The 23,260-nt window shown below is 32.9% G+C and overlaps 7 protein-coding genes across 8 annotated transcripts; 4 read left to right on the forward strand and 3 right to left on the reverse strand.

The window, feature by feature from the left end:
- The first annotated feature begins 1,922 nt into the window (after positions 1-1,922).
- On the forward strand, positions 1,923-2,667 carry LOC121124760 (DNA polymerase epsilon subunit 3 Chrac-14). The gene is made up of 2 exons (XM_040719950.2): positions 1,923-2,257; positions 2,371-2,667. Exons 1-2 carry the CDS (start codon positions 1,987-1,989, stop codon positions 2,532-2,534), a joined length of 435 nt encoding a protein of 144 aa, XP_040575884.1. The 5' UTR covers positions 1,923-1,986; the 3' UTR covers positions 2,535-2,667.
- A 1,306-nt stretch (positions 2,668-3,973) lies between these two features.
- LOC121124764 (aquaporin-3) lies at positions 3,974-5,411 on the reverse strand. 2 transcript variants are annotated; one of them, XM_040719955.2, is made up of 2 exons: positions 5,267-5,411; positions 3,974-4,895 (listed from the first exon to the last, which is right to left on the reverse strand). In XM_040719955.2, the coding sequence occupies exons 1-2, from the start codon at positions 5,277-5,279 to the stop codon at positions 4,027-4,029; spliced, it is 882 nt and encodes a 293-aa protein (XP_040575889.1). In that variant the 5' UTR covers positions 5,280-5,411; the 3' UTR covers positions 3,974-4,026. The 2 variants fall into 2 exon arrangements, with proteins under 2 accessions (XP_040575889.1, XP_040575888.1); XM_040719954.2 differs by lacking the exon at positions 5,267-5,411 and adding an exon at positions 4,953-5,161.
- A 958-nt stretch (positions 5,412-6,369) lies between these two features.
- LOC121124762 (isovaleryl-CoA dehydrogenase, mitochondrial) lies at positions 6,370-7,842 on the forward strand. The gene has a single exon (XM_040719952.2). It carries the CDS (start codon positions 6,370-6,372, stop codon positions 7,624-7,626), a length of 1,257 nt encoding a protein of 418 aa, XP_040575886.1. The 3' UTR covers positions 7,627-7,842.
- Positions 7,834-11,042, reverse strand: cutlet (chromosome transmission fidelity protein 18 homolog). The gene is made up of 5 exons (XM_040719951.2): positions 10,451-11,042; positions 9,504-10,388; positions 9,185-9,448; positions 8,588-9,034; positions 7,834-8,521 (listed from the first exon to the last, which is right to left on the reverse strand). Exons 1-5 carry the CDS (start codon positions 10,553-10,555, stop codon positions 7,973-7,975), a joined length of 2,250 nt encoding a protein of 749 aa, XP_040575885.1. The 5' UTR covers positions 10,556-11,042; the 3' UTR covers positions 7,834-7,972.
- Positions 11,043-11,733: 691 nt separating this feature from the next.
- Positions 11,734-12,912, reverse strand: LOC121124763 (histone-lysine N-methyltransferase SETMAR-like). The gene has a single exon (XM_040719953.2). The coding sequence runs from the start codon at positions 12,910-12,912 to the stop codon at positions 11,887-11,889; it is 1,026 nt and encodes a 341-aa protein (XP_040575887.1). The 3' UTR covers positions 11,734-11,886.
- A 1,322-nt stretch (positions 12,913-14,234) lies between these two features.
- LOC121124796 (dynamin-like GTPase OPA1, mitochondrial) lies at positions 14,235-17,032 on the forward strand. Its single transcript, XM_040719996.2, has one exon. It carries the CDS (start codon positions 14,235-14,237, stop codon positions 16,992-16,994), a length of 2,760 nt encoding a protein of 919 aa, XP_040575930.1. The 3' UTR covers positions 16,995-17,032.
- A 233-nt stretch (positions 17,033-17,265) lies between these two features.
- On the forward strand, positions 17,266-19,725 carry Trmt112 (tRNA methyltransferase subunit 11-2). The gene is made up of 2 exons (XM_040719997.2): positions 17,266-18,369; positions 18,468-19,725. Exons 1-2 carry the CDS (start codon positions 18,292-18,294, stop codon positions 18,762-18,764), a joined length of 375 nt encoding a protein of 124 aa, XP_040575931.1. The 5' UTR covers positions 17,266-18,291; the 3' UTR covers positions 18,765-19,725.
- The last annotated feature ends 3,535 nt before the right edge of the window (positions 19,726-23,260 follow it).

Genomic DNA, 23,260 nt, shown 5'->3' on the forward strand with positions numbered 1-23,260 from the left:
TAGGATACCCACATCAATATTCAATAAATAAATTACGGATCACATTAAATGCTTACGAAGTAACAAAAGAAAGAAAGATTGTTTTCAGTATTCATTGACAATAAATAATAAATTATGTTCCTGGACAATTGTAGAACATATTAATATGAGATTAACAATTAAAATAATTTTCTTCTATATCAATTGTAAATAATTGTGTAATGCAAATATTTATATATTTATGTGCTTCATTGATTTAAGTTTTTATTTTGTATTAATTATTTAACCTTATAATATATTCGATCATAATTGATTAATTTACTACGATTTACACTTATTCCAATTATACACTTCTCAATATCTAGGTATGTAGTAAAAACGTAAGATTTTTTTGACTATTCTCATTGGTCAAGTGTTTTTGCTTCGTTCTAGAATACAGAAGTAGTTTCAAGACATCAAAGTCTAAAAAAATTCAGTATTGTGCGTATTTTTCTTAACTTCTACGTTTTGCTCTTCAATATTTTCATAAATTATCACAATTATATCTACAACAAAAAAAAATCCAAGGGAATATATTCATTAATTATAATATTTTAAACCTAATAGCTAATTTGCAATACATTCTGGACGTTGACTGTGAATTAGAGCATCAATTTGATCGTTTTATATTTCGTCAATTTTCAAGTGCATGACAAAACAACTACTTTTTGAAGTAAATGATAATATACAAAAGGATATAAAGATAGCTATATAAAAAGTAAAAAGGATTCAAAAATTGAATAGATGGGGATTATAAAGATGATTTATTTCATTAGTAATATTGATTTTGTTCTTCAACCTTTATAAAAATTTGTTTGTCTAATTGTATTGTCATTCAAAATACAAATAACTTTAAATTAACAATTCTATGCAAAACATAATTTTTTATCTTGAAATCAAATTTAAGTTATAAATCCATAAAAAATATCCTCAATAACAATTTCATTTGAACTACAAACGTATAATAATTAATTGTTCTTTATTAGAAATATTATTTAGTAATCCTGGGTCTGAATCCAAAATTAGGATTATGTGATTCCAAATCCATTCAACTCTGTGTGTAAATACACTACTCACTCCAAGGTTACTTCCCAAGCTGGGTTATTCCTTCATTACAAATTATATATTACTTAAAATTACTTTATTTTTATCAATTGTAGATTACAAATTAAGATTTGCAAAATCGATGTAGTCCGACACCTGAAGGAAGTTTCCTATCGGCTCTACTTCGACACCCAACATAAACAAACCTGTTTACCATAATGAATGAATTATTTTATTATTACAAGATTAATAATTATTAAATTAATATAGTATCATTTGAATGAAACGGATAATACATAATCTTGTACAACCACGAACACAAGTTGATATTTTATTTTTGAAGGGAAAATTTATCAGTTAGACAATTAGTTCAATTACTTTTGAAGATTTAGTTTAGAAAACCTTTTAATAAATATCTAGTTTGATTTGAACTTTGAACGTGAAGTGAGCCCGTCATTTTTGCCACAAAAGCAATTTTTGGGGATTTAAAAATCTACACCGAAATGGAAGAGTTAAATAAAACACCACGTGATGATAATATAAAACTACACCAAGTATGACTCTCTTATAATAGAAAAACAAAGATTAGATGAGTTTACCAACAGGAATTTGTCATAAGGAATAATGTTTATCACCACAACAGGTTGCGTGATTGGAGCTTGTGCTCCTCCAGATAGTACAATACCTCATTGGTTGAGTATCCAGTTATTATATAGCGAGGTGGTCGGTAGTTGTTCCTTGCTCAGATACTGGTCGAAGGATACGTATGCAAGGTTGCGTTAATATAATTACTTATAGAGATTGCGTGACTATATTTTTCTTTGGCGCTTTTTTTCCTTCACCTTTCAATTCTTGCTTCAGTTGACTATATTATTATTATTGCTCAATCATAATAACTATTAAGTCAGACAGACGGAATAGAGAATGGCTGAGAAACCCGAAGACCTGAACTTACCCACCTCCGTTGTGACTAAAATCATAAAAGAGTCTTTACCAAGTCATGTCAAAGTCTCTAAAGAAGCGAACGTTGCAATTGCAAAGGCAGCCTCAGTTTTCGTTCTCTACGCTACGTCATGTTCCAACAACGCAGCCATGAAGGCCAATCGAAAGACAATCCATGGGAATGATGTTATATCCGCCATGGGAGACATGGAGTTTGATAAATTTGTGCGTCCACTAGAAAATAGTCTCGAAAGTAATCATTCATCAAAAGCTACATCACATATGGAGTGGGGATTTAAAATCCCCACTCCATATGTGATGAAAGATCCTTAATATAAATTCATTATTATTTCCCTTGTCTTGCAGATTGGAAAAAGTCTCAACAGAAGAAAAAAGATACGGCTGCTGCAAAGAAAAAGGCTGATAGCGAACGAAAAAGTGATAGCAATCCATCTTCCTCTGAAAATCCCTCTGAGATTAAAGAAGATGACGAAGAAAATAAGGAAAACGAGGATGAGGAGGACGAATAATTTCCCTTTTCATTCAAGAATGAATTTTTAGACTATATATCTATATGTATATTTATTCATATGTTCGTATAATTAATTTATATCTGTGTTGCATTTCAAAAAGTACAAATTCAAAAGGAAAATTCTTAAAATATCAGACGTAAATACGTTGTTATTAGTGTTAAAAGTCCATTCAAAAATTTCCTCTATCGACTATTTCGAGATAGAAGTTAACTCAAATAGATAATACGTTTAACTTAGACTATTTGTGAGCACTACTGTTTAGTCATCTTTAACCCGGTCTTTTCTTGAATATTTAATTCACCATTTGTCAAAATCATGCATCTTGACCAGGCAATAAGATTTTAATTCTACATCATTGAGGTTCACAATCCTTTAGCCCATGGGCCACTTGTCGATTTTTTTTTTTTTTTTTGTAAAATTTGTATTGAATCGCCTTAAAAATTTAAATATTTTTCAGAGGTGAATAAGTGATTCTCACTTTGATGAGTTTTATGTTTACTTGGATTATTGTAAGAAAAGACAAAGAAACAAAAAATCCATATTTTGCCTTAACCATTTCGCCATAGGATATTTCCCCTTAACATGTAAATAAATGAGATTTGTACGTGAAATATGTAAAATGTATTATTGGAAAACGTACTAAATGGTTTTTTTTCTGCTGGAAAAATGATGATGACCCAAAATATTAATACATACACTGACAAATTTTCACTGTGTAATGAATGCGAACCGGAGCCAAAAATGAATAAACACGGTAACGATTCAAATAGAAGAATTGCTAATCACTTCTCTTAGTAATTACCATTATACATGATGGATTATTCATTATAGAAAATACTCATGAAACATAACATGAGGCAAGAAGATAATTCCATCATTACACCAACAGGAAACAAACTCTAGAAACCCCTTTTCACAAAGTATGAAGATGGAAAAGCTATCAATGATTTTCTGGCTATTACTTTCGTAGGATATACGACATATTCTTTTTTAAGCCAAAACTGTTGATATCTTATTTGGAAAATAACCTAAGTTCTGTGTTACGCTTTTTCCGATCAGTTCTTCTTGTTACATGACATTTGTTCTTCAATTTTAACGGATGGGGTCCATGGTGGTATTTCCATAGTCAAAACATCACTAAGCCTGGTTTATTTTTATAATCTGCATGAGGGATATTGAAATGTTAACATAAACCAAAATTTTCACACATAAAATAGCTATATTAAACATTAATAATATTTATACATCATGAATGTGCATACTATTAGCTTATTATTAGAATCATGATCGCAAAATTTTCGTTTTGTTCAATTTCGTGCCCTGCTTAAATATGTGGACCTCCAATTTTTATTTTGCTAACAATGACCCCTGACAGCTCTATATCTACCCCTAAGGTAATATACATATCTTTGCGAATCAGTAATTTAAACTAAAGCTTCACACTTTGTAAATATTTATTTCATAGAAACGATTAACATAACTGTACAACCTATAAATTCATTATCAAATTAGGCGTTCTTTGGTCTTCTAATGACAATTGCCATCCTATAAAAGTTTGATATATCAAAACACCAATTATAGCCCCTGCATGCGTCGCTAAAATGGGTGTCATCCAGAAATGTTTGGCATATGAAAAGGGATCTAGTCCCCAGCCAAAAACTGCTGTAAATAATCGAGGTCCTAAATCTCTCGCTGGGTTCAAAGCGGCACCCGCATTAAAACTAAAGCTCATTGTTATGACAAATACCACGAGTCCAATTAAAAATGGATGGAAAAAGGCTGGAATGTTCAGATTTTTTTTATCAATTATAGCACACACTGACATTAATAGAAGGGCTGTTCCAACAAATTCGTCAAGAACAATTCCTGGAGCCGAAATATGAGGAGCAGGGTATGTTGCGAATATTTTTGCAGTGTCAATGTTGATACCGGCTTCTTGAAAAGCTTCATAGTAAGTAATATAAACGAGTGCCGAACCAAAAAAGGCTCCCAAATATTGGGCAAACATATAATGAAAACATTTATGCCATGGTTTTAGTTTACCAAAGATAGCAAAGGCAATTGTCACAGCTGGATTCATATGACCTCCAGATATTTTACCTGACACCATCATTCCAATCATAATAGCGAATCCAAACCCCCAATTTGTAGATATAAATGTGCCTGCAGGACTCTTGAGAATGCCACTTAGTGTAACTTGAGCTACAGTTCCTATACCGATTGTAATGAAGATCAAAGTTCCTATAAACTCTGAAAAAAATTCTCTTAGAGGACGGGTAGGAATATAACAAGGATGGTCATTCTCGAATTGGATTTCTTTAAAACTATTAATTGTGTTTTGAACTTCATCAAATGAGCCTGAAAAAAGAGTATCATTATTGATTAGTTACAGACTAGGCTATTTCAATCATGAACCTGAGTTATTAAAAATGTTAATTGTTAGTCGTGAGTGATAAGGTTTATCCAGATCAGTGGACATTTTTAATTTACTTTGGGGATTTTTAGAGCCTTACAAAAAATATTCGCTTCTTGAATGGGCTAGCGATCCTAACATTTTCATATAACACAGAACTATTTACTTCACACATTTTTTTCTCATTATTATTATTTAAATAATTATATCTGACTTATACAAGTTTAAATATATATTTATAAAACTAGAGTTAATTTTTTAAATGGATTGACAAGCAATTTCTAAACAGTTGAAAAATGGGAATGGATTAACTAACCTTTTTTCGACATGTTTCCCACTTCAATCTAAACAAGCAAATAATATATATGTTTGCATTAATTTTGTTTTTCCACATGCTGATTATAGTAAAGTTCATTATCAAAATTCTTTAAGGGATTATGATAATGTTTATATATATAATATTAATAATATACATACACAAAAACTTTACAAGTTTCTCTGACTCGCTCTGTCGACGAGTCATAAAAAACTTGTAAAAATGCACAATAGTCAATATAAGATTAAGTCTAACTGCACCGGTTATTATCAAAGAAATCCTTAATTATATTTATGTCTTAACTGCTGTTTTGATTTTAAGATCATAGGACATAGAAATTGAATTAATAACATTTTTATTATTTGTAATCTATAAAGATCCTAAACCTAAATTTCAAACTTTGATTTCCTATGAGTTTGTCCTAGTCTTATAATTGTCTTAATCAGTTGGTTAATATATGCCAACTGAATTTAAGCCACTGTATTAACTAATTACTGACTAGACAACTATTCTTTTATAAGTTTGCTTCTAAAAACGGCTTTGTGCATTTCGTGTACTACTATCTAAATAATGTTTACATAAAACAAATACTATTTAAAGTTGATTAAATACATCGTTTATGAGAAAAAAAAATTAATCTTTTTACTATTTACTTGAACTTAAGATCCCATAAGCATCTTTATAAAACAGTTATATAATTTGATTAAAATTTATTTACTTGAGTCATCGTAAAGTGGAAATAAACCTGATTTTTGTTTTCTTAATATGAGTATAAAATGGTATATAAAGATGTTCTATCCTTATCATGGCAAAAATGTACAGAATAGAAAAATTAGACACCATTCAAATGATTCATATTAAATAATCATTTCATAAAGCTTTCATAATTCAGTAATATTATATGAATCTATCCTCTTTATATAACCAAATGAATAAATAATTTTTCACCGCCCAGAATCATAGGTGTTTTTTTAGGCAGGTATTGTAGCTTTTGCAAGAAGCTAGACACGCATAGTACGATTTTCAATCACGTTACATTTCTTATTTACGTAGTCTCCTTGTTTTGAATATTGAGAAAGGTGTCTTTTTTGGCCCCCACAACCATGAGCATGTTGCTAAGACGGATTATTCGATCTGCCAAGGACCATCGGTACCATCAGTGTCGTACCATGATGCATTATCCTATTGATGATGTGGTAAATGGTTTGACAGACGATCAAATTCAATTTCGAGAAACGATCTTTAATTTTTGTCAAAAGGAGCTAGCTCCACATGCCACGGAAATAGATAAAGTAAATGAATTCAAAGACAGAAGAGCATTTTGGAAAAAGTTAGGCGAAATGGGTCTTTTAGGAATAACTGCAGATCCGGAGTATGGTGGAACTGGCATGGGTTACTTTGAGCATTGTATTGCCATGGAGGAAATGTCTCGAGTCTCAGGAGCTATCGCTCTCAGCTACGGCGCTCACTCAAATCTTTGTGTAAATCAATTGAATCGCAATGGTAATGAAGCGCAGAAAAATAAGTATCTTCCTAAACTTTGTTCTGGAGAACATTGGGGGGCTTTGGCAATGTCAGAACCAGGCTCTGGCTCTGATGTTGTGTCTATGCGAACGACTGCCATTGAAGATGGGGATGACTATGTTCTCAACGGCTCCAAATTTTGGATCACCAATGGACCTGACGCCGATATTCTAATTGTCTATGCCAAGACGGATCCTAAGAATCCCAAACCTCAACATGGAATTACTGCTTTCATTATTGAAAAAGATATGCCTGGATTCACCACTGGTCCTAAACTGGATAAACTGGGAATGTGTGGCTCAAATACCTGTGAACTCATTTTTGATAATTGTCGAGTCCCTAAGGAAAATGTGCTTGGCGATTTGAACAAAGGGGTTTATGTTCTTATGTCAGGCTTGGATCTTGAGCGTCTCGTACTTGCAGCAGGTCCTGTTGGTATCATGCAAGCTACATGTGATGTAGCATGGTCATATGCTCATGATAGAAAACAGTTCTCTACACCCATCGGAAAGTTCCAACTAATTCAGGGAAAAATGGCTGATATGTATACAACTCTTAACTCGTGCCGTTCCTATCTTTACAACGTGGGTAAAGCGTGTAATATGGGTCATGTAAGTTCTAAAGATTGTGCAGGTGTCATTCTTCTATGTGCTGAAAAATCCACTCTGATGGCACTTGACGCTATTCAAATCCTTGGTGGTAATGGATACATTAATGACTACCCAACTGGAAGATTCCTCAGAGACGCTAAATTGTATGAAATAGGAGCAGGAACTAGTGAAGTTCGTCGAATGATTATCGGCCGTGCCCTCAACGATGAGTACCTCAAGTCATGAATCTCTTTGCAATATACCTTATAATAATACACTGATTACACCGATCTATTCCCGTAGCTAAAAATATTTTATATTATGTTTTAATTAAGTGTCTATTTTATGTTAAATGCTCAAATTATAATATTCGATACATAGCATTCATTCTTGAAGAGTTCAATTTCCTACTAATTAAATTATTAAAAATTTGTAAATGGATTACAAAAATAATTTGTATAATTAATATAGTTTTATTTACGGAAACGCAGCCGTTAAAAGTATAATTAGGTAAAATTTTAAAGCATAACAATTCAGATAAATATTATTGAATACTAGATCAATCACATCGTATATCCTTAATCGTTCCGAGTCATAGAAAATCCGAGATCCTTACTGTTCGCCTAACGGCATTGTTGTAACCTTCCTTAAAAACAAAAATTACACCACTAATCAATGCATTGTTTTTCTTGTCCTTTTCTCTGGCCTCAACTATCTCTCTAGGGATTTTACGATTAAAGAAATCAACGGGATCCGCAGGTTCATCGTCTTTTTTAACGAGTTCCTTCTTTTTCGTTTCTTCTTTGTTTTGCACCGGAGCCTTTAAAGTGGAGGCTTCATTCTTATCGCGACGCCTCATTTTTTCGATTGAAATTTCATGCGACACAACTTGTTGAACAGAGTAGGAGAACATTGAATGCTTAATCCCAGGGAAATGCGCAACCTCGTCCAAGGAGGGATCGTATCGATAAAGGTATTGTCCGGTAGGCGATTTCTCTTGTGTAAAAGTGATATTATAAGATATCATAATGGAGATCAGCTCCTTAAACACCTTTTTCTCACGAGGTGAGTACAATTGAGTATTGAGAGATCTTAAGTCAGGATTTAATATTTCAAATAAACATGGTAGAATATCCCGAATCTGAAAAGAAGATAAAATCAAATGAGCTTCTTCAAATCCTACCCTCTTCATCTTTTTTCAACTTACAAGAGTATCATTCGATATAAAAATCCTAATAAGAGGGCTCATTTCCGACATGCACACCGTAGTCAAATTGATGGATCTATTCAACTTATTTAAGTGTTCTTTTTGTGCTGTAGGGAAATTAATTCGGGTTTTGGAATGAGACGCAAGTGCAAAGTGAGCTCCCACAAATGGAAAAGCTGAATAGCTCATTAGCGTGTATATTTGACTTTGATGGATACGTCTCTGACAAATATCAAAGAAGACCATCCACTCATTTGCCTTGGATACATTTTCAAAACGAGTATCTCTAAACTTCATGTCCAAATAGTTGTCGAAAACACCATTCATGAGACGATCATAATCGCCAAATCCATTTACAATTTGATAGATTGAAGAGTATCGTCCCTTTGAGGAGCCATCCACTACGTCCTCAGATCTGTTGGATGATTTTTTTCCTCCTCTGGATAACTATTTTCAAAAGAAAATATATTAATCAAGTCACATCCATAGGCGAGGGAGGGTATTCAAGATTTATTATATATCTAGTATGTGAATTTTAAAAAATGACCCCTTGTACAAATCTCAAACTACACCTAAGATCGTTTCGAACAATTTTACCTCAAATATTTTTTCCCAAATGAAAAAATTGGATTTATTCATATCTTTCATGCCAATGCTTGCACTTTGCACATCTTTTAAATGAACTCTTTGAACACCTCGAGCCTTGAAGAACTGTAAGGTGGACAAGCAAGAACGGATATCATTGTTTGTTTTCTCGCAGATAACTGCGAGAGTGGATTGGTCTGTATAGAGTTTTTCTTTAGATGAAATGAACTTGAGCCGTTCAACAAGTCGATGTGAAGAGATTGGAGGAAACATGATCTGGAAAGCGGGTTGTTCATCATAAAAAAACCAAAAAATAAAGGAAATTTCTCACCACTTTGGATATTTGTTTTAAAGGTCGAAGAGATGGAATATACACATCATTGCAAATACATATTATCGGTCTTTTTAGAGTTCCAACACTTTTATTTTTATCGTTTGAAAGATCCACCAAGTATTTAATTGTAGGGGCAGGAACACCGTCAATTTCATCGATAATTATACAGTTAGGTTTGCTCTCTACAGAGAGCACAGACTGCATTTGGATGGCTGGTTCAACTTTAGACTTAAAGGCACTGATGGTACGATCATCAGAGGAATTAATTTCTATAGGATTATAGCCAGCATGACGTGCAAGGATATGAGCCAATGTGGTTTTACCAATACCAGGTGGTCCATGAAGGAGTACAATACGTGGTGCCGGACGATGCGTCTCATCAATGAGGTCCGCTTTCACAGGCTTATTGAACACCATTTTATCCCAGAGTTTCATCCATTGAAGCAATGATCGATTAATAGTATCATCAGAGAGGAGATGCATAAAATGTGAGGGTTTGTAGGTTTCAACCCAAAGGGATTGAGACTGAGTCGAGGTGGAAGGAGGGTTTTGCCTTCTCTCCATAAGGATAGAACTTTTGCGAGACTTAATTTCTAATGCCATCTCAAAAATTTCATTGAAGGGTCGATCATTTAAATGAGTATTTTGAATGTATTTAGGGGATGGCTGAGAAAGGGATTCATTTTTCAGACGGACGCAATAATAGCTCCGAGAGTGACTCTCTTCATCAACGGATAGATTCAAATAACGGACATTCTCCGATTCTTCATTCGTGTCCTCAATTATTACTTTAGACTTTTTTAGTGGCCTATGAATGGGGATCCCGGCCTCATCTTCATCCTCTTGAGATGAAGGAAACGAAATATCCTTTCGTTTCAAACTCTGTAAAAGACTGTTGCGTTATTTAGTTGAATTCATCATTAAATTTGATTGCAGTGACTTACAGAGTCGTTAAAAAGAGATTTTTTGAACTTTTCCGCCTCTACTTCCCTCATTACATCCATTTCATCCTCCATCATGCGTTCAAACTCAATTTCGTCAATCTCCATGGTGGCTTTGGGAGTTTTCGCGGTTTTATTATTGTATTGTATTATAAGATGACAGAAGTGATAGAAAGGTAGCTAGCTAGCAAATAAGCTGTTTTAACAAAATAGCAGAACATGTGATCAATGTTTGTACAAGGTAGTTGTTTTAGCGACACGATTTTTGTCCGCCAGGAGCGTTGAATATTATTTTATTATAAATAATTAAGTATGTGTTATGTATTGTCTTTTATTTAGTTTTAAATCATGACGTAGGGATTTGTTTTAAATAGATAGGTAGGTACCTTGTGTTTTACGAGTTTGTATATTTTAATACTCAAATGTATGTACGTCCTTTTAAATGTAATCCCTTACAGAATATATGTTTTAGTGTATGATAGTACCCCCAATCCAAAGGTGTTCTTATTATCTTTACTCCGGTCCGTTGCTTCCGTCTGTAAGTGGTGTTCACGGAACATTACATTATGCACCTCTATGAATTCACCTTGTAACTGAATTATAGTCAATTCTGCGAAGGGAAAAAAAGTTGAATACAGCATAAGAGAAATGACGGTTAATGCAATGTTTTTAGAACAAGATTAGGCAGCAAGAAAATCGTAAGACAAACAGCAGATTTATTTAGTAACTCTTTATAGTGACGTCATTGAGCGGATTTCTATTGGTAAATATAATAGATTAAATGTAAATAATGTAATGGGTAATTTAAATTTGTTTTTTTCCATTGAATCCTTATTTATTAACGCTATATTTCGGGTCACAATGACGTCATCCATTATGCTAGTAATTTTTTGATGCTGACTTACCTTGTTGTAATATGAAATAATAACCAATAGTAATCAAGGTATATATATTTGTATTAATCTTGATAGTAATGTAATTAATAGTAAATTTGTTCTACCATAAAAAGCGACATCTTGTGTCGGAAAAACTCTGCGACCATGTACTTTTCAAGCTTACACATTGTCAGGTTATCTTAAAGCTTTACACATTCCTATTTATTTTTAAGAGCTGATCTCTCCAGCTTTTATCATGAATGATCAACCTCTTTTTACTAACAATTAATGCTGATATTAGCAAAAAAGGGACGTTTTTAAAGTGATAAGCTCAATTACTTTCGACTATTGTCTTAGGATTGAATCTCATTCCTGATAGATGTGAGGATCGAAAAATTAAATAACTAAATATTATATACTTTTGAAATCTATATTTAATAGAAAAAAAATACCGTATCAAAGAATGAATCTCCTGAAAAACAACAGCACAAAATAATGATCGGTTAATATAACGAAACCCATTATTCTTGCATGAAATTGAAGGCACGGTTAGAATGATCCGATTTACATCAAATATGCACCGTTTTGTTCGATAACTTGTAGCCATTTTGAAGGTAGTTCCATTATGCCTCTTTCATAAAAACCCTTGTCCATATTGGTAAAAAATTCAGACAGTCTATTTTCACAAGCTTCTATTGAAGTGAATTTTTCACCAGCAAAATCATTTGCTATAGATGGGAACAGATGGTAATCACTGGGTGCCAGATCTGGACTATAAGGTGGATGCAGAAGAACTTCCCAACCAAGCTCACGGATCTTCTGGCGTGTCTCTATCGAAGCATGTGGCCTGGTATTATCCTGATGGAACACAATTCGTATACTACTGGCCAAAGCTGGCCGCTTTTGTGCTATTGATTCTTTCAGACGATCCAATTGTTCACAGTACAGGTCCGAATTAAGTGTCAAGTCGTAGGGGAGTAGCTCAAAGTGGATGATCCCCTCCCAATCCCACCAAACACACAGCAAAGCCTTCCTAGCTGTCAATCCTGGCTTGGCCAGCGTTTGCTCCGGCTCACCGCGTTTCAACCACAGCCGTTTTCGCTTGATGTTGTCGTAAGTGACCCACTTTTCATCACTAATCACCATCCGTTGAAGAAATGGATCGATTTTGTTGCGATTTATTAGCGATTCGCAGGCAGATATTCGGTCAATGAGGTTTTTTTCTGTTAACTCGTGTGGCACCCACACGCCCAGTTTCTTTTTGTATCCAGCCTTATTCAAATGGTTACAAACAGTTTTTTGTAACATATTTAATTCCTCGGCAATCGAAACAGTGGCTACATGACGGTCAGACTCGACGATTCCCATTATTCTATCCACATTTTCGACAATTCGCCTTCCAGAACGGGCGACATCTTTCACATCAAAAATGCCGGAATAGAAACGAATATACCAAAATTGCGCGTCATTGTCTGTTATAGTATCAGGACCATAAACACTATTCACATTTTCAGCCGCCTGGGTTGCGTTTTCGCCTTTATCGAAGTAAAACTGTAAAATATGGCTTATTTTCTCTTTACTAGTGTCCATTTTTGACGTAACCTCAAACAACACTGAGAGAAACAATCATAAAACTGGCTGAACAGATTCTTGGTACGAAATCTTATCTTTCTAACGCCATCTAGTGCAAACCAATCGCACTATACAACTTATTAGTAATTCATTAATCATTGCCATCTATTGGAAAAATAATGGATTTCTTTATTACTTCAGATTGTCCAATTAACCATTGTCCATTTCTACGTCTCATTACATAGTTCAATAAATATATCATCAATCATCATTTATCAATCATTTTATCATACATATTCTAGTATTATAACTACGGATATTTGAGCTTTATAATGTACCATATAAACCTTATCAATTAGAAATTATCAATCAAAAAGTAAAAAATTAAACCATTAATTTAATATATCGACCAGTCAAGGAATATTCAATTCTCGAATTATTTTAGTCAAAAGTATGATAAATCAATAAGTTCTAATTCTATCTTCAACAAATATATATTTACTTTGTCAATTGTCAATTGTTCATATGAGTTTACCAAGTGGAATTTGTAGTCAAGAAGAATGTTTTTATCCACAACAGGAGCTTGTTCATCTGTGGTGCTCCTCCAAATAGTATTAAACTCTGAGTCAGTGGATACTCAGGCATACTTCATCCCATTTTTTCGTTGCAACTTGTACAGTTGAGTTATATAAGTTACATCTTGTACATAATATATACTGTGTACAAGTTACGATTTTGTACAAGTTGTAACTTGTATGAACACACATTGTACAAGTTGCAACCATCAAATGACTAATTTTAAATGAAGAATTTACAGAACTTGGGATGAGATTATTGAAATCATTGAATATTCCATGGGTGATCGAAATATTAATAGTGTAATTTTTGGCTATTTGTCTATACAAATGACTAAAATACAAGGATTTCGTGGCGCATAATATACTTCAAATGCCCAGAGTTATATTATTCATACAGACATAATAACCTTTTAATTTGAATAGATCCAAATGAAATAATATAATCAATTAATAGTGTGTAATTAGAATGACCATTGTTCTAATTAAATAATTCATTTTGAAACCAATAAATTTCAACTTGTACTTTTCAATTAGCTAGTTGCGACTTGTACAGACGTGGCAACTTGTACACAACATATCAATTAGAGAGAAAGACGAAGAATTGGATACATAATTGAGTCACCTGTTCACTGAAGGCTGTACATTCCTTCAGACGTTCATTATTTTGGTGGATATATTTTATACGAACTATTATACTGGAGTTGAATCCAAAGGTCTTGCTTGCGAGGTCCTGGCTCTTGGGAAACGCAGGTTTAGTCCAGAATGGCGTCCTTAGTTCCCAAATTGTTTCGACATTTTCTTAAAATACGCTATCTAATTGTTGGGAGCACGGTGGGTGGTGGGATTTCCCTCAAGTATCGTTACGAGGAGTGGAAGTCCAATTTGCCTGACATAAAATGGATAGAAAGTCTTGCAGAGGTGGCCAATGGGATTGATAAGAGGCATGTAATGAATACCTTGAAATGTAAGATCCAAGATCTTGATCCTTTTCTGGATCAAACTAAAACCCAATTTTCGACTTTTTCTTCCTGGTTTTCAAAGAGGCTGGATCATGCCATTCAACAAAAGAGGATTTCTCAATCTACGGGAGGAACTTTTCATAGTTCTCAGGAGTCTAGCTCATCCCCAAGCATGGAGTTAAATAAATTGAATCTTCATATCATGGGTGGAAGTAAGATACGAAATAATGACAATGATACAGGAGAAGATACTTTGAATAGTCAACGTTATAGGGATATGATTGACAAATTAAATGGTGCTCGTGACGAATTGGTCAAAACACAAGCTCGCTATCAAAAGAAATTGGAAATTATTGAGAAAGAAAACGCGGAATTAAAAAAGCAACTTCTTCTAGGACTCGCTAAGAATACATCCCAAAAACACTCGAAAAAGTCATTAATAGATATGTATTCTGATGTTTTAGATGAGTTGTCTGGTTATGATTATTCATATAAAACTGGTGATAGCCTTCCAAGGGTTGTTGTGATTGGTGATCAATCTGCTGGAAAGACCTCAGTCCTCGAAATGATAGCACAAGCAAGAATTTTCCCGAGGGGTGCAGGTGAAATGATGACCCGAGCTCCTGTTTCTGTTACTTTAAGTGAAGGGCCCTATCATATTGCTCGGTTTAAAGACTCTTCAAGAGAATTTGATTTGAATAACGCAAAAGATCTACAAGATCTCCGTAACGAAGTTGAAAAACGAATGTTAAACTCCGTTCAATTTGGTAAAACTATTTCTAAAAATCCAATATCCATGGTTGTTCAAGGCCCTGGACTTCAAAGAATGGTTCTTGTGGATCTTCCTGGTATTATTAGTACAATTACTACTGGCATGGATCCCTCATCCAAGGAACAAATTAAATCTTTAGCTTCCAATTACATGTCTAATCCCAATGCAATTATTTTGTGCATTCAAGATGCCTCGGTGGACGCTGAAAGAAGTAATGTCGTGGATCTTATATCTGAAATGGATCCACAAGGAAAAAGAACAATTTTTGTTCTTACTAAAGTTGATCTAGCCGAAAAAAATAATATTAATCCCGAGAGAATAGAAAGAATATTATCTGGAAAATTATTCCCGATGAAAGCTTTGGGATATTTCGCAGTTGTAACTGGAAAAGGATCTATCAATGAGTCAATTCAAGATATTAAACGACACGAAGATGAGTATTTTTCACATTCTAAATTATTCAAAAATAGCATTAGTCCCTCTCAGACGACAACTCGTAACTTAAGTTATGCAGTATCTGATCGTTTTTGGAAGATGGTTCACGACACAATTGAGCAACAAGCTGATGCATTCAAGGCAACAAGATTTAATCTTGAGACAGAGTGGAAAAATAATTTCCCACGTATGAGAGAATTGGATCGTAACGAGTTATTTGAAAAAGCCAGAGGAGATATTTTAGATGAGGTCGTTAACTTATCTTTAGTTCCAGCCCGTCATTGGGAAAACATGATCAATGGGAAACTTTGGAAAAAAATTGCTCCTTATGTGTTTGAAAATATATATTTACCAGCCACACAATCACGGTTCAGTGAAAGCTCTGGTACAATATCACAAAAGAATTCTAAAGGGATTTTCAATACCACCGTGGATATAAGATTGAAACAATGGGCAGATACAAATCTTGGAAATATTTGCGTTGAAGTTGGTTGGGAAGTGTTGTCTAATCAATTTTCTCAACTCATTGAAAAACACAAAAATAGTCCAGATCATGACAAAATATTTGATAATCTCAAGTATGCAGTTGTTTCAGAAGCCATTAAACGGCATAGATGGGAAGTAAAGGCTTCAGATGCTCTAAGATTAATTCAACTCAACACATTGGAAGATAACACAGTTCACGATAAAGAACAATGGGATTCCTCCATTCGATTTCTTGAATCTGCACTCAACGAAAAATTGAAAATTGTGCAAGATCAGCTTCACGAACAAATAGGACCCTCTTACTTTGAAAGATTATTACATTGGAAATCCTCTACTGAAGCACATGGCGTGAATACCAAAATCATATCCGAACTACAGAAACTATTCCATAAAACACAACATACGCCTCAATTATCCAATGAGGAAATATCCATAGTCAAAAGAAACTTAATGAACGATGGGATAGAAGCCAACGATGTGATGATTAAAAATGTTTGGAATCCTTTATTTAGAAAACATCTTCTTGAGAAAGCTGTACAAAGATGTGGTGATTGCAAAAAAGGATTTTTTGCATATAGTAAGGGCATCAGTACTGAATATGATTGCAGCGACGTCGTTTTGTTTTGGAGAGTTCAACAAATGCTCAAAATTACTGCTAATAATCTTAGGCAACAGGTTATTAATCGTGAGTCCAAGAGATTTGAAAGGGTGATAAAGGAAGTTTTAGAAGAGTTCTCACAGAGCTCTGAACAAAAAAAGTCATTATTAAGTGGGAGACGAGTGCAATTGGTGGAAGAATTAAAACTTGTGAGGCATATTCAGGAAAAATTGGAAGATTTTATTTATTCACTTAATGCTGGACAAGAATAATATGTTAAAGACATTTTCAAGCAAATATATATATATATATATTAAATTAATACAATGGCTAATATTTTTGAAAGAATATATATATATATCTTATAAAATTGATAATTAAAGTATTCCTTGAGATGAAATATTTCTACATAAGTTGAGTTGATTAATCGAAGAAGTTGATTTCAAGAATTCAATCTATTTAAGAAATAAGAAACGGCTTTCTTGGATATGACATCATTTACTTCGACTCTATTTTACTACAACTAAAGATCATTTTTGAGCATGAGACGGCTACGTCGATTGAACTATTCTATCAGTGCTTAAAAATTCCCTTCCTCTGGGCTTATCAATTCAAAATAGGGGATGGCTTAGAATAAAGGATCTCAAAACTCAACTTCATTCTCGACTCTGAAAGATTGCTTTGGTTGTAGCCACAAGTTATATTCTAAGGGTGTCCATTCTACCAAATAAACAATAATCAATATATTAAATATCGAGAATTAATATAACTATGTAGATATTTTTCTATTACTTGTATGTTTATATGAATTGCTTCTAGACCATTGAAACGGGTTAATTCAGGGGTTCGGATAATCATTTCTCTTACAAAGTTGCGATCCCAACCAATCTGGTAATATTTTAAACTTTTATGTTAAGCATATGAATTCTTATTTTCTAAGTATCTTATTTTACATTTAGGTAGTTACGTTCTATTTTAATTCTGGATACATCATATCAAGAAAATATGAGTATCAATTAATGAAAAATAAATAATTTTATTTAAAAAAATAGGATTAAATTACTTTATCTCTAAAGTTATATAAATTGATTTTGAAGAACGAGTTGAAAATATTTTAAATAATGATTCTAAGCATCTACCCATTATTCTCTATTGATTTATTGAATGTTTAAAATATATTTATTTGACCATGTCATCAAATCTACATTAAGGAATTGAATTTTGGCCTGCACTCAAGAGCTGACTCTATTCAGAACCCAATCTTTCCTTTAGTCTCTGTACTATACATATGTATTATTCAACCTTGAATTATCTCTATTATTAATAATTATATATTAGTAGTAGCCTTATTATTAGCCGTGACAGAAGTTGGCCGAAGAAGGAATATAAAAGTCAGCTGTCGACGCCGCATGGCTAAAAATAGCGCAAATAAATATATAAAGCTGTATTTTATTTATTAGTAAAAGTTGAAAAGCTATTTCCGCCACAGCCATCCTTAACAAAGAGTTCCTTTTTCTCTGCATTTATCCGATTGAGAGATTTGCTGCCCTTAAGGACCAATATCTGATCATGAAGCTCTTAACCCACAATATGTTGAGTTCCAAAGGTATGAAGGGAGTCAAAGTTGGCTTCCCACTCTCCATTGAGGTAAAATAATTAATTGTTATTGTATTGTCGTGACGTCAATCTGATCCTCGGATCCAAATAATCGAAAATGAACTTTACCCCATATCTTTATTTTGCAGGCCAAAGATGTTAAAGTCTCCGAAGTGGAATTTAATCCCGATTTTGTGGCTCGTATCATTCCCAAATTAGACTGGAATGAAGTATGTCGGGCTGCGGATCAATTAGGTCAATTAGGAGATTTGAATCAGGATCTCGTTCAAGACTATGAGACAAATAATGAGTTTTTGAAGAAAGCACATCGACTTCTCTTGGAGATTGAGGTCATTAATGGGGACTTGGTGTGCCCAGAAACAGGGAGAAAGTTTCCCATCACTGATGGTATACCCAATATGTTACTTAATGAAGATGAAGTGTAAAATTATAGACTTACAAAGAAGAAGTAATTAAAGAAAGGAATCATCGACTCTTAGATGATTTCTGATTACATGGACCCATTGTTAATTTGTTGACCCTGTCTTCATATATATATAATTATGTAAATCCTTTAAAAATGACCTGAAAATAATTGATTTTACTATTGAATAATAGTGTGTTCAATGCATTTTTATCGTAGAGAATGATGTTCTCTTATAGATTGGCCTCCTTTTTATTAATGATCATCTTTTGTAGTGTCAAAGCCGCGGGTATATTCAATCGAATAATAGTAAAATATAATTGTGCTATTCAAACAAATCAATTATGACCCATCTGTCAATCCCATAATTTCTGTTAATTTAAATTGAAAACAAATAATCGTAGGTATAACCCCTTAAAAGCTCATGACTTTCAAATTGTAAAGATTTAAAGTCACGATTTTTTTTAAATAATTTTTTTTTGTGAAGGTAACAAAAAATTTAACAATAAATATTGATTAATAGTGTATCTCATAATCTAATAAATATATTTCAAACGGAATAAGTCACCCCTCTACAACAATCATGTAATTCAAATACTGCCCCGTAAGGGCTGTGGAGTAGGAATACATAATTATAGTTCTACTGCAACATGCATTAAGACTCTTTGCTTGTTAAAACATCCCATCGTAAAATTAAATTATATACGTATATGGCCCGTAAACACAAGCAAGCTAGAATCAGTTTCCTCAAAATTGAATTCGTATTCTTTGGCAAATTATCGTCAATCTATATGAACAAATTATTGTTATAACCCTTCGGGTTTGTCACAAATTGCACATAATTGAAGATACGGACCTTAAAATAGTAAATATTCAAGCCATTAATTAAATAATCTGTACTAATCATGTATCAATTGTACATCGATATAAACATGGAAATTTTATATACCTTTGCACTGATAATTAAATGATTTAAAACATCAGTTGGAGTCTAATTTAATGACTAAAATACGAGAAAGAAATTTTGTATCATGTTACAGGAGCGCTTTTTGTGATATTAACAAATTATGAAACTATTTAAAGGATTGAGTTTAATTTGAATGAACATAAATTAGTGTGTTTTATATATCATAAATTTTGCAATATCATATCAACGAATGAAGACATTAGAGAGATTTCCTTCCGTTAATTTTTACGGGCGAAGTATTCGTACTAGAAGTTTAAAAGTTCACATGAATAGTTGAAGCAAAGTGAAGCTGGGAAGATCTTCAAGAGTCTTGTTAGAAGGAGCCATCTCATCCTCACCACAACTGGTTATACGTCCAACCTTTTGCATTAATGGAAGGATCATGATATTGCAATTTCTCCATTTCGTTTTATTAAAAAAGGATTACTCAATAGCCAATTTGGTGCTCAATTTCTCCTTCCTTTATTTGTTTGTTGAGCAAATCTTTTTTCCTTACATATCTAATCATAACCTGATGGTATCAAATACATATTTTTACCTCCAAAAAGAGAGCTTCATGAATGAGGGTTTTTGCAGATGGATTTTTCCTTGAAAAATATAACAAAAAACTGTTGTGTAATCAATGTTTCTTTATTTATTTTATACCAGTTTAGACAAATGAGCAATTTTGACGCAAAAATAGGCAAAATGATTTGGGTTTTTTTTTTTTCAAAAAAGTCAAAAAGATCAGTTTTTTGAACGATTGAGCGTTCGCTTACAAAACCAACGACTAATAAGGAGTAATGACAAAGTTAGTATTTTCTAGCTCACCTGTTTTTTGGGGGTTTTTTTTAGTTGGTAAATTGCAGATAGAAGGTTGTGTCTTTATCAGTCTAGGGATTCTAGTGGTTCCGGCTCTTGAACTGCTAGAATTGGAACTGATAAAGTCAAACCGAACCGCTTATCCGTCTCAGTTCTTGTGTTTTTTTTTCTATATAGAAGATATAAATAAAATAAAATATATATTTGGAGATCATTAACGCTGGAGTCAAGAATGTTTTCAATGCCAGCTATGATTGCCTATAAGAAAAAAGAAAATCTCAAGGATATACTTTGTCGTGGTAAAGTTTTTTCAGAGACTCCAATTAGGTCTTCACGTACTGTCAATAAAGTGGGTTTGAAAAAGTGCCTCGAAAACGGATGTAGAAGAACCTCTTCATATGTTCTCGGGTGTTACACAGAAATTGTCTTATGTGATTACATGCAATTCTACACATTAGGTCTATGTTATCGGCTATACAAAATGCTCAAAGCAATATGTCGGCCAAACCAAAAGAAGGTTAAAAGATCAGATACGTGATCAGATGAGATATATTGATGAATGTTTGGAAGCCACAGGAGAACACTTCAATTCGAGAGGACATAAAAAATCTAATATCAAAGTACTGGTGCTAGAACATCTTCGGCATATAAGACCCGATGCTGATATGATGCAGTTGCTTTTGGTTCGACTAAGTAGATGGATCCATTTCAGTCAAAAACACCCACTGTAATGAATAGACATTGAATTGGACGTTCATTAAATTTACTATAAAACAGTTTTTTAATCATGAATTTGTGTAAGGTTACGATCCTGTAAACGGAAAATATTAAGATTCTTTATTTTTAATATATTAATGTACTCGTTAATATTATTGAAATATTATTTTATTTATTAATAGTTTTGAATTTTAATGTTTCTATTTTTTCTTAAAACCATAGGAGTTTAAAATATTGTTATATTATTATTCCTGAAGAGGTATCCAATAGAGATGAAATCAATTAAATGTTAATGATCCTCTAAACGTCTATGTTTATTGTGTTGGTTGAGTCAAGTCCGTCTTCTTTAAAATTTACAATATATATGTTACGGGTAATTTTCAAAACACCTAGGCAATAAGTAAAATTTCCAATAGAGTGGTCAATTATCATTTTAACCACATTAGCAATGTCAGGTGAAATGATTGTGGGTAATATGATTATTAAACAATTCATTGCTAAGCAATTTAATCATTAAGGATTTGATTATGAGACAATTTCATTGCAAGCAATTTGATACTCTAGTTTATTTTCATTGAAATTTATATTGTAAATAGAATTAGTCATATATGCGTATTATAAAATATTAGAAAGAGTCCTTGATACTCAGGATAGTGGTAGCAGAGATTTTGATCCCCCTTAGGGACCAGCTGTTTACCTGCAGAACCTGTAGGGCCTGATATAATTTGCTAAATAAAATGGAGGATCTTGTGGGATTTTCTTATCATACTATAGTTTGATTGTCTGAATGCAATATGAATTTCAATGAAAATGCACAAGATCAGGAAAATCTATCCTTCACATATAAGGAGCTACAATGCCACTTGAAATATTTGAATATGGTGTATAACCTATTTTGTTAAATTTCTTGTTGAAAAATGGCTATATAAAAGAAAACAATTCAATACAAATTTATTTCAATTTTAGTCCAAATATACAAAAAAGGGGCAAAACTCATTTTTCAAGGCCAACCTGCTTAGAAAATCAAGTAATTTCATCTTTGCATCAAAAAATGTTGTTTGATATGAAAATTCCTATAGGGAAAATACGGGTAAGAAATTTTTTTAAGAATGTCTCTATAAAAAAATAATCATTCGGCCAAATTCTGTAGCAAAGGCAAAATCTCTCTAATTTACAATATTATTAAGCCTAAATTAAGAATAATGACAAATTATTAACGTAATTTTATTGATACTTAAAGTTTTATTTAAGTAATTCAAATACTAATGATATATTTGATTGTAATATGAGTGTGTTACCGGAAGTTATGCCCTGTTCAGTTTCACCCTGCACAAGTTTCGTTCTCATACATATATTTTAGCATAAATGTGTCTTCCACATATATGTAATTTAAGGTCTTCCTTTGCTTCAAGTTGGAGTCCTTTGTAATTAAATATAAATTATGGCATTTGAGTAACTAATATGAAATAATTGTTATTTTTTATGATAACTAATTCGAACCGTTTCATATGTTCTATTTTAAAATATATTAAAATTGAATTAAATGCACTTATTTTACAATACTGAAGGCAAAAATGCATTACAAAGGACTTTAATTCGGGGGAGACTAATATTACTTGTAGAATATACATTTATACTATAATGTATGTATGAGGGCGAAACTTCTGCAGGGCGAAACTTCCTAGGGCATAATATCCTAGAACCATATGAGTAAAAGTGATGCATTGTAGTGGGATCTTTAAGATTTGGGTTTTTTTTTTTTTCAATGACCGATGACAGAGACATTAGGGGACTGGATGTGAAGCAGGACTGATTTTAATATTGAGATTCAAAATATCCCAATCATACATATACTAGCAAGTATATAAAATATGTCCTGGAGAGCGGGAGCAGCCTTTTCTATTTGACAATTTGAACAGTGTATTTTTGTATGTTTCAAAGTGTTTATCGTTATATTCTTGAAGAGGGATCATCTAAGATCAAGGATATAAATAGTGAATGTGCACATGAAAGACTGAGAAAACAATGAGTCC

Source organism: Lepeophtheirus salmonis, chromosome 9, assembly GCF_016086655.4.
Source record: "Lepeophtheirus salmonis chromosome 9, UVic_Lsal_1.4, whole genome shotgun sequence".
In the NCBI taxonomy this organism is placed as follows: Eukaryota; Metazoa; Arthropoda; class Copepoda; order Siphonostomatoida; family Caligidae; genus Lepeophtheirus; species Lepeophtheirus salmonis.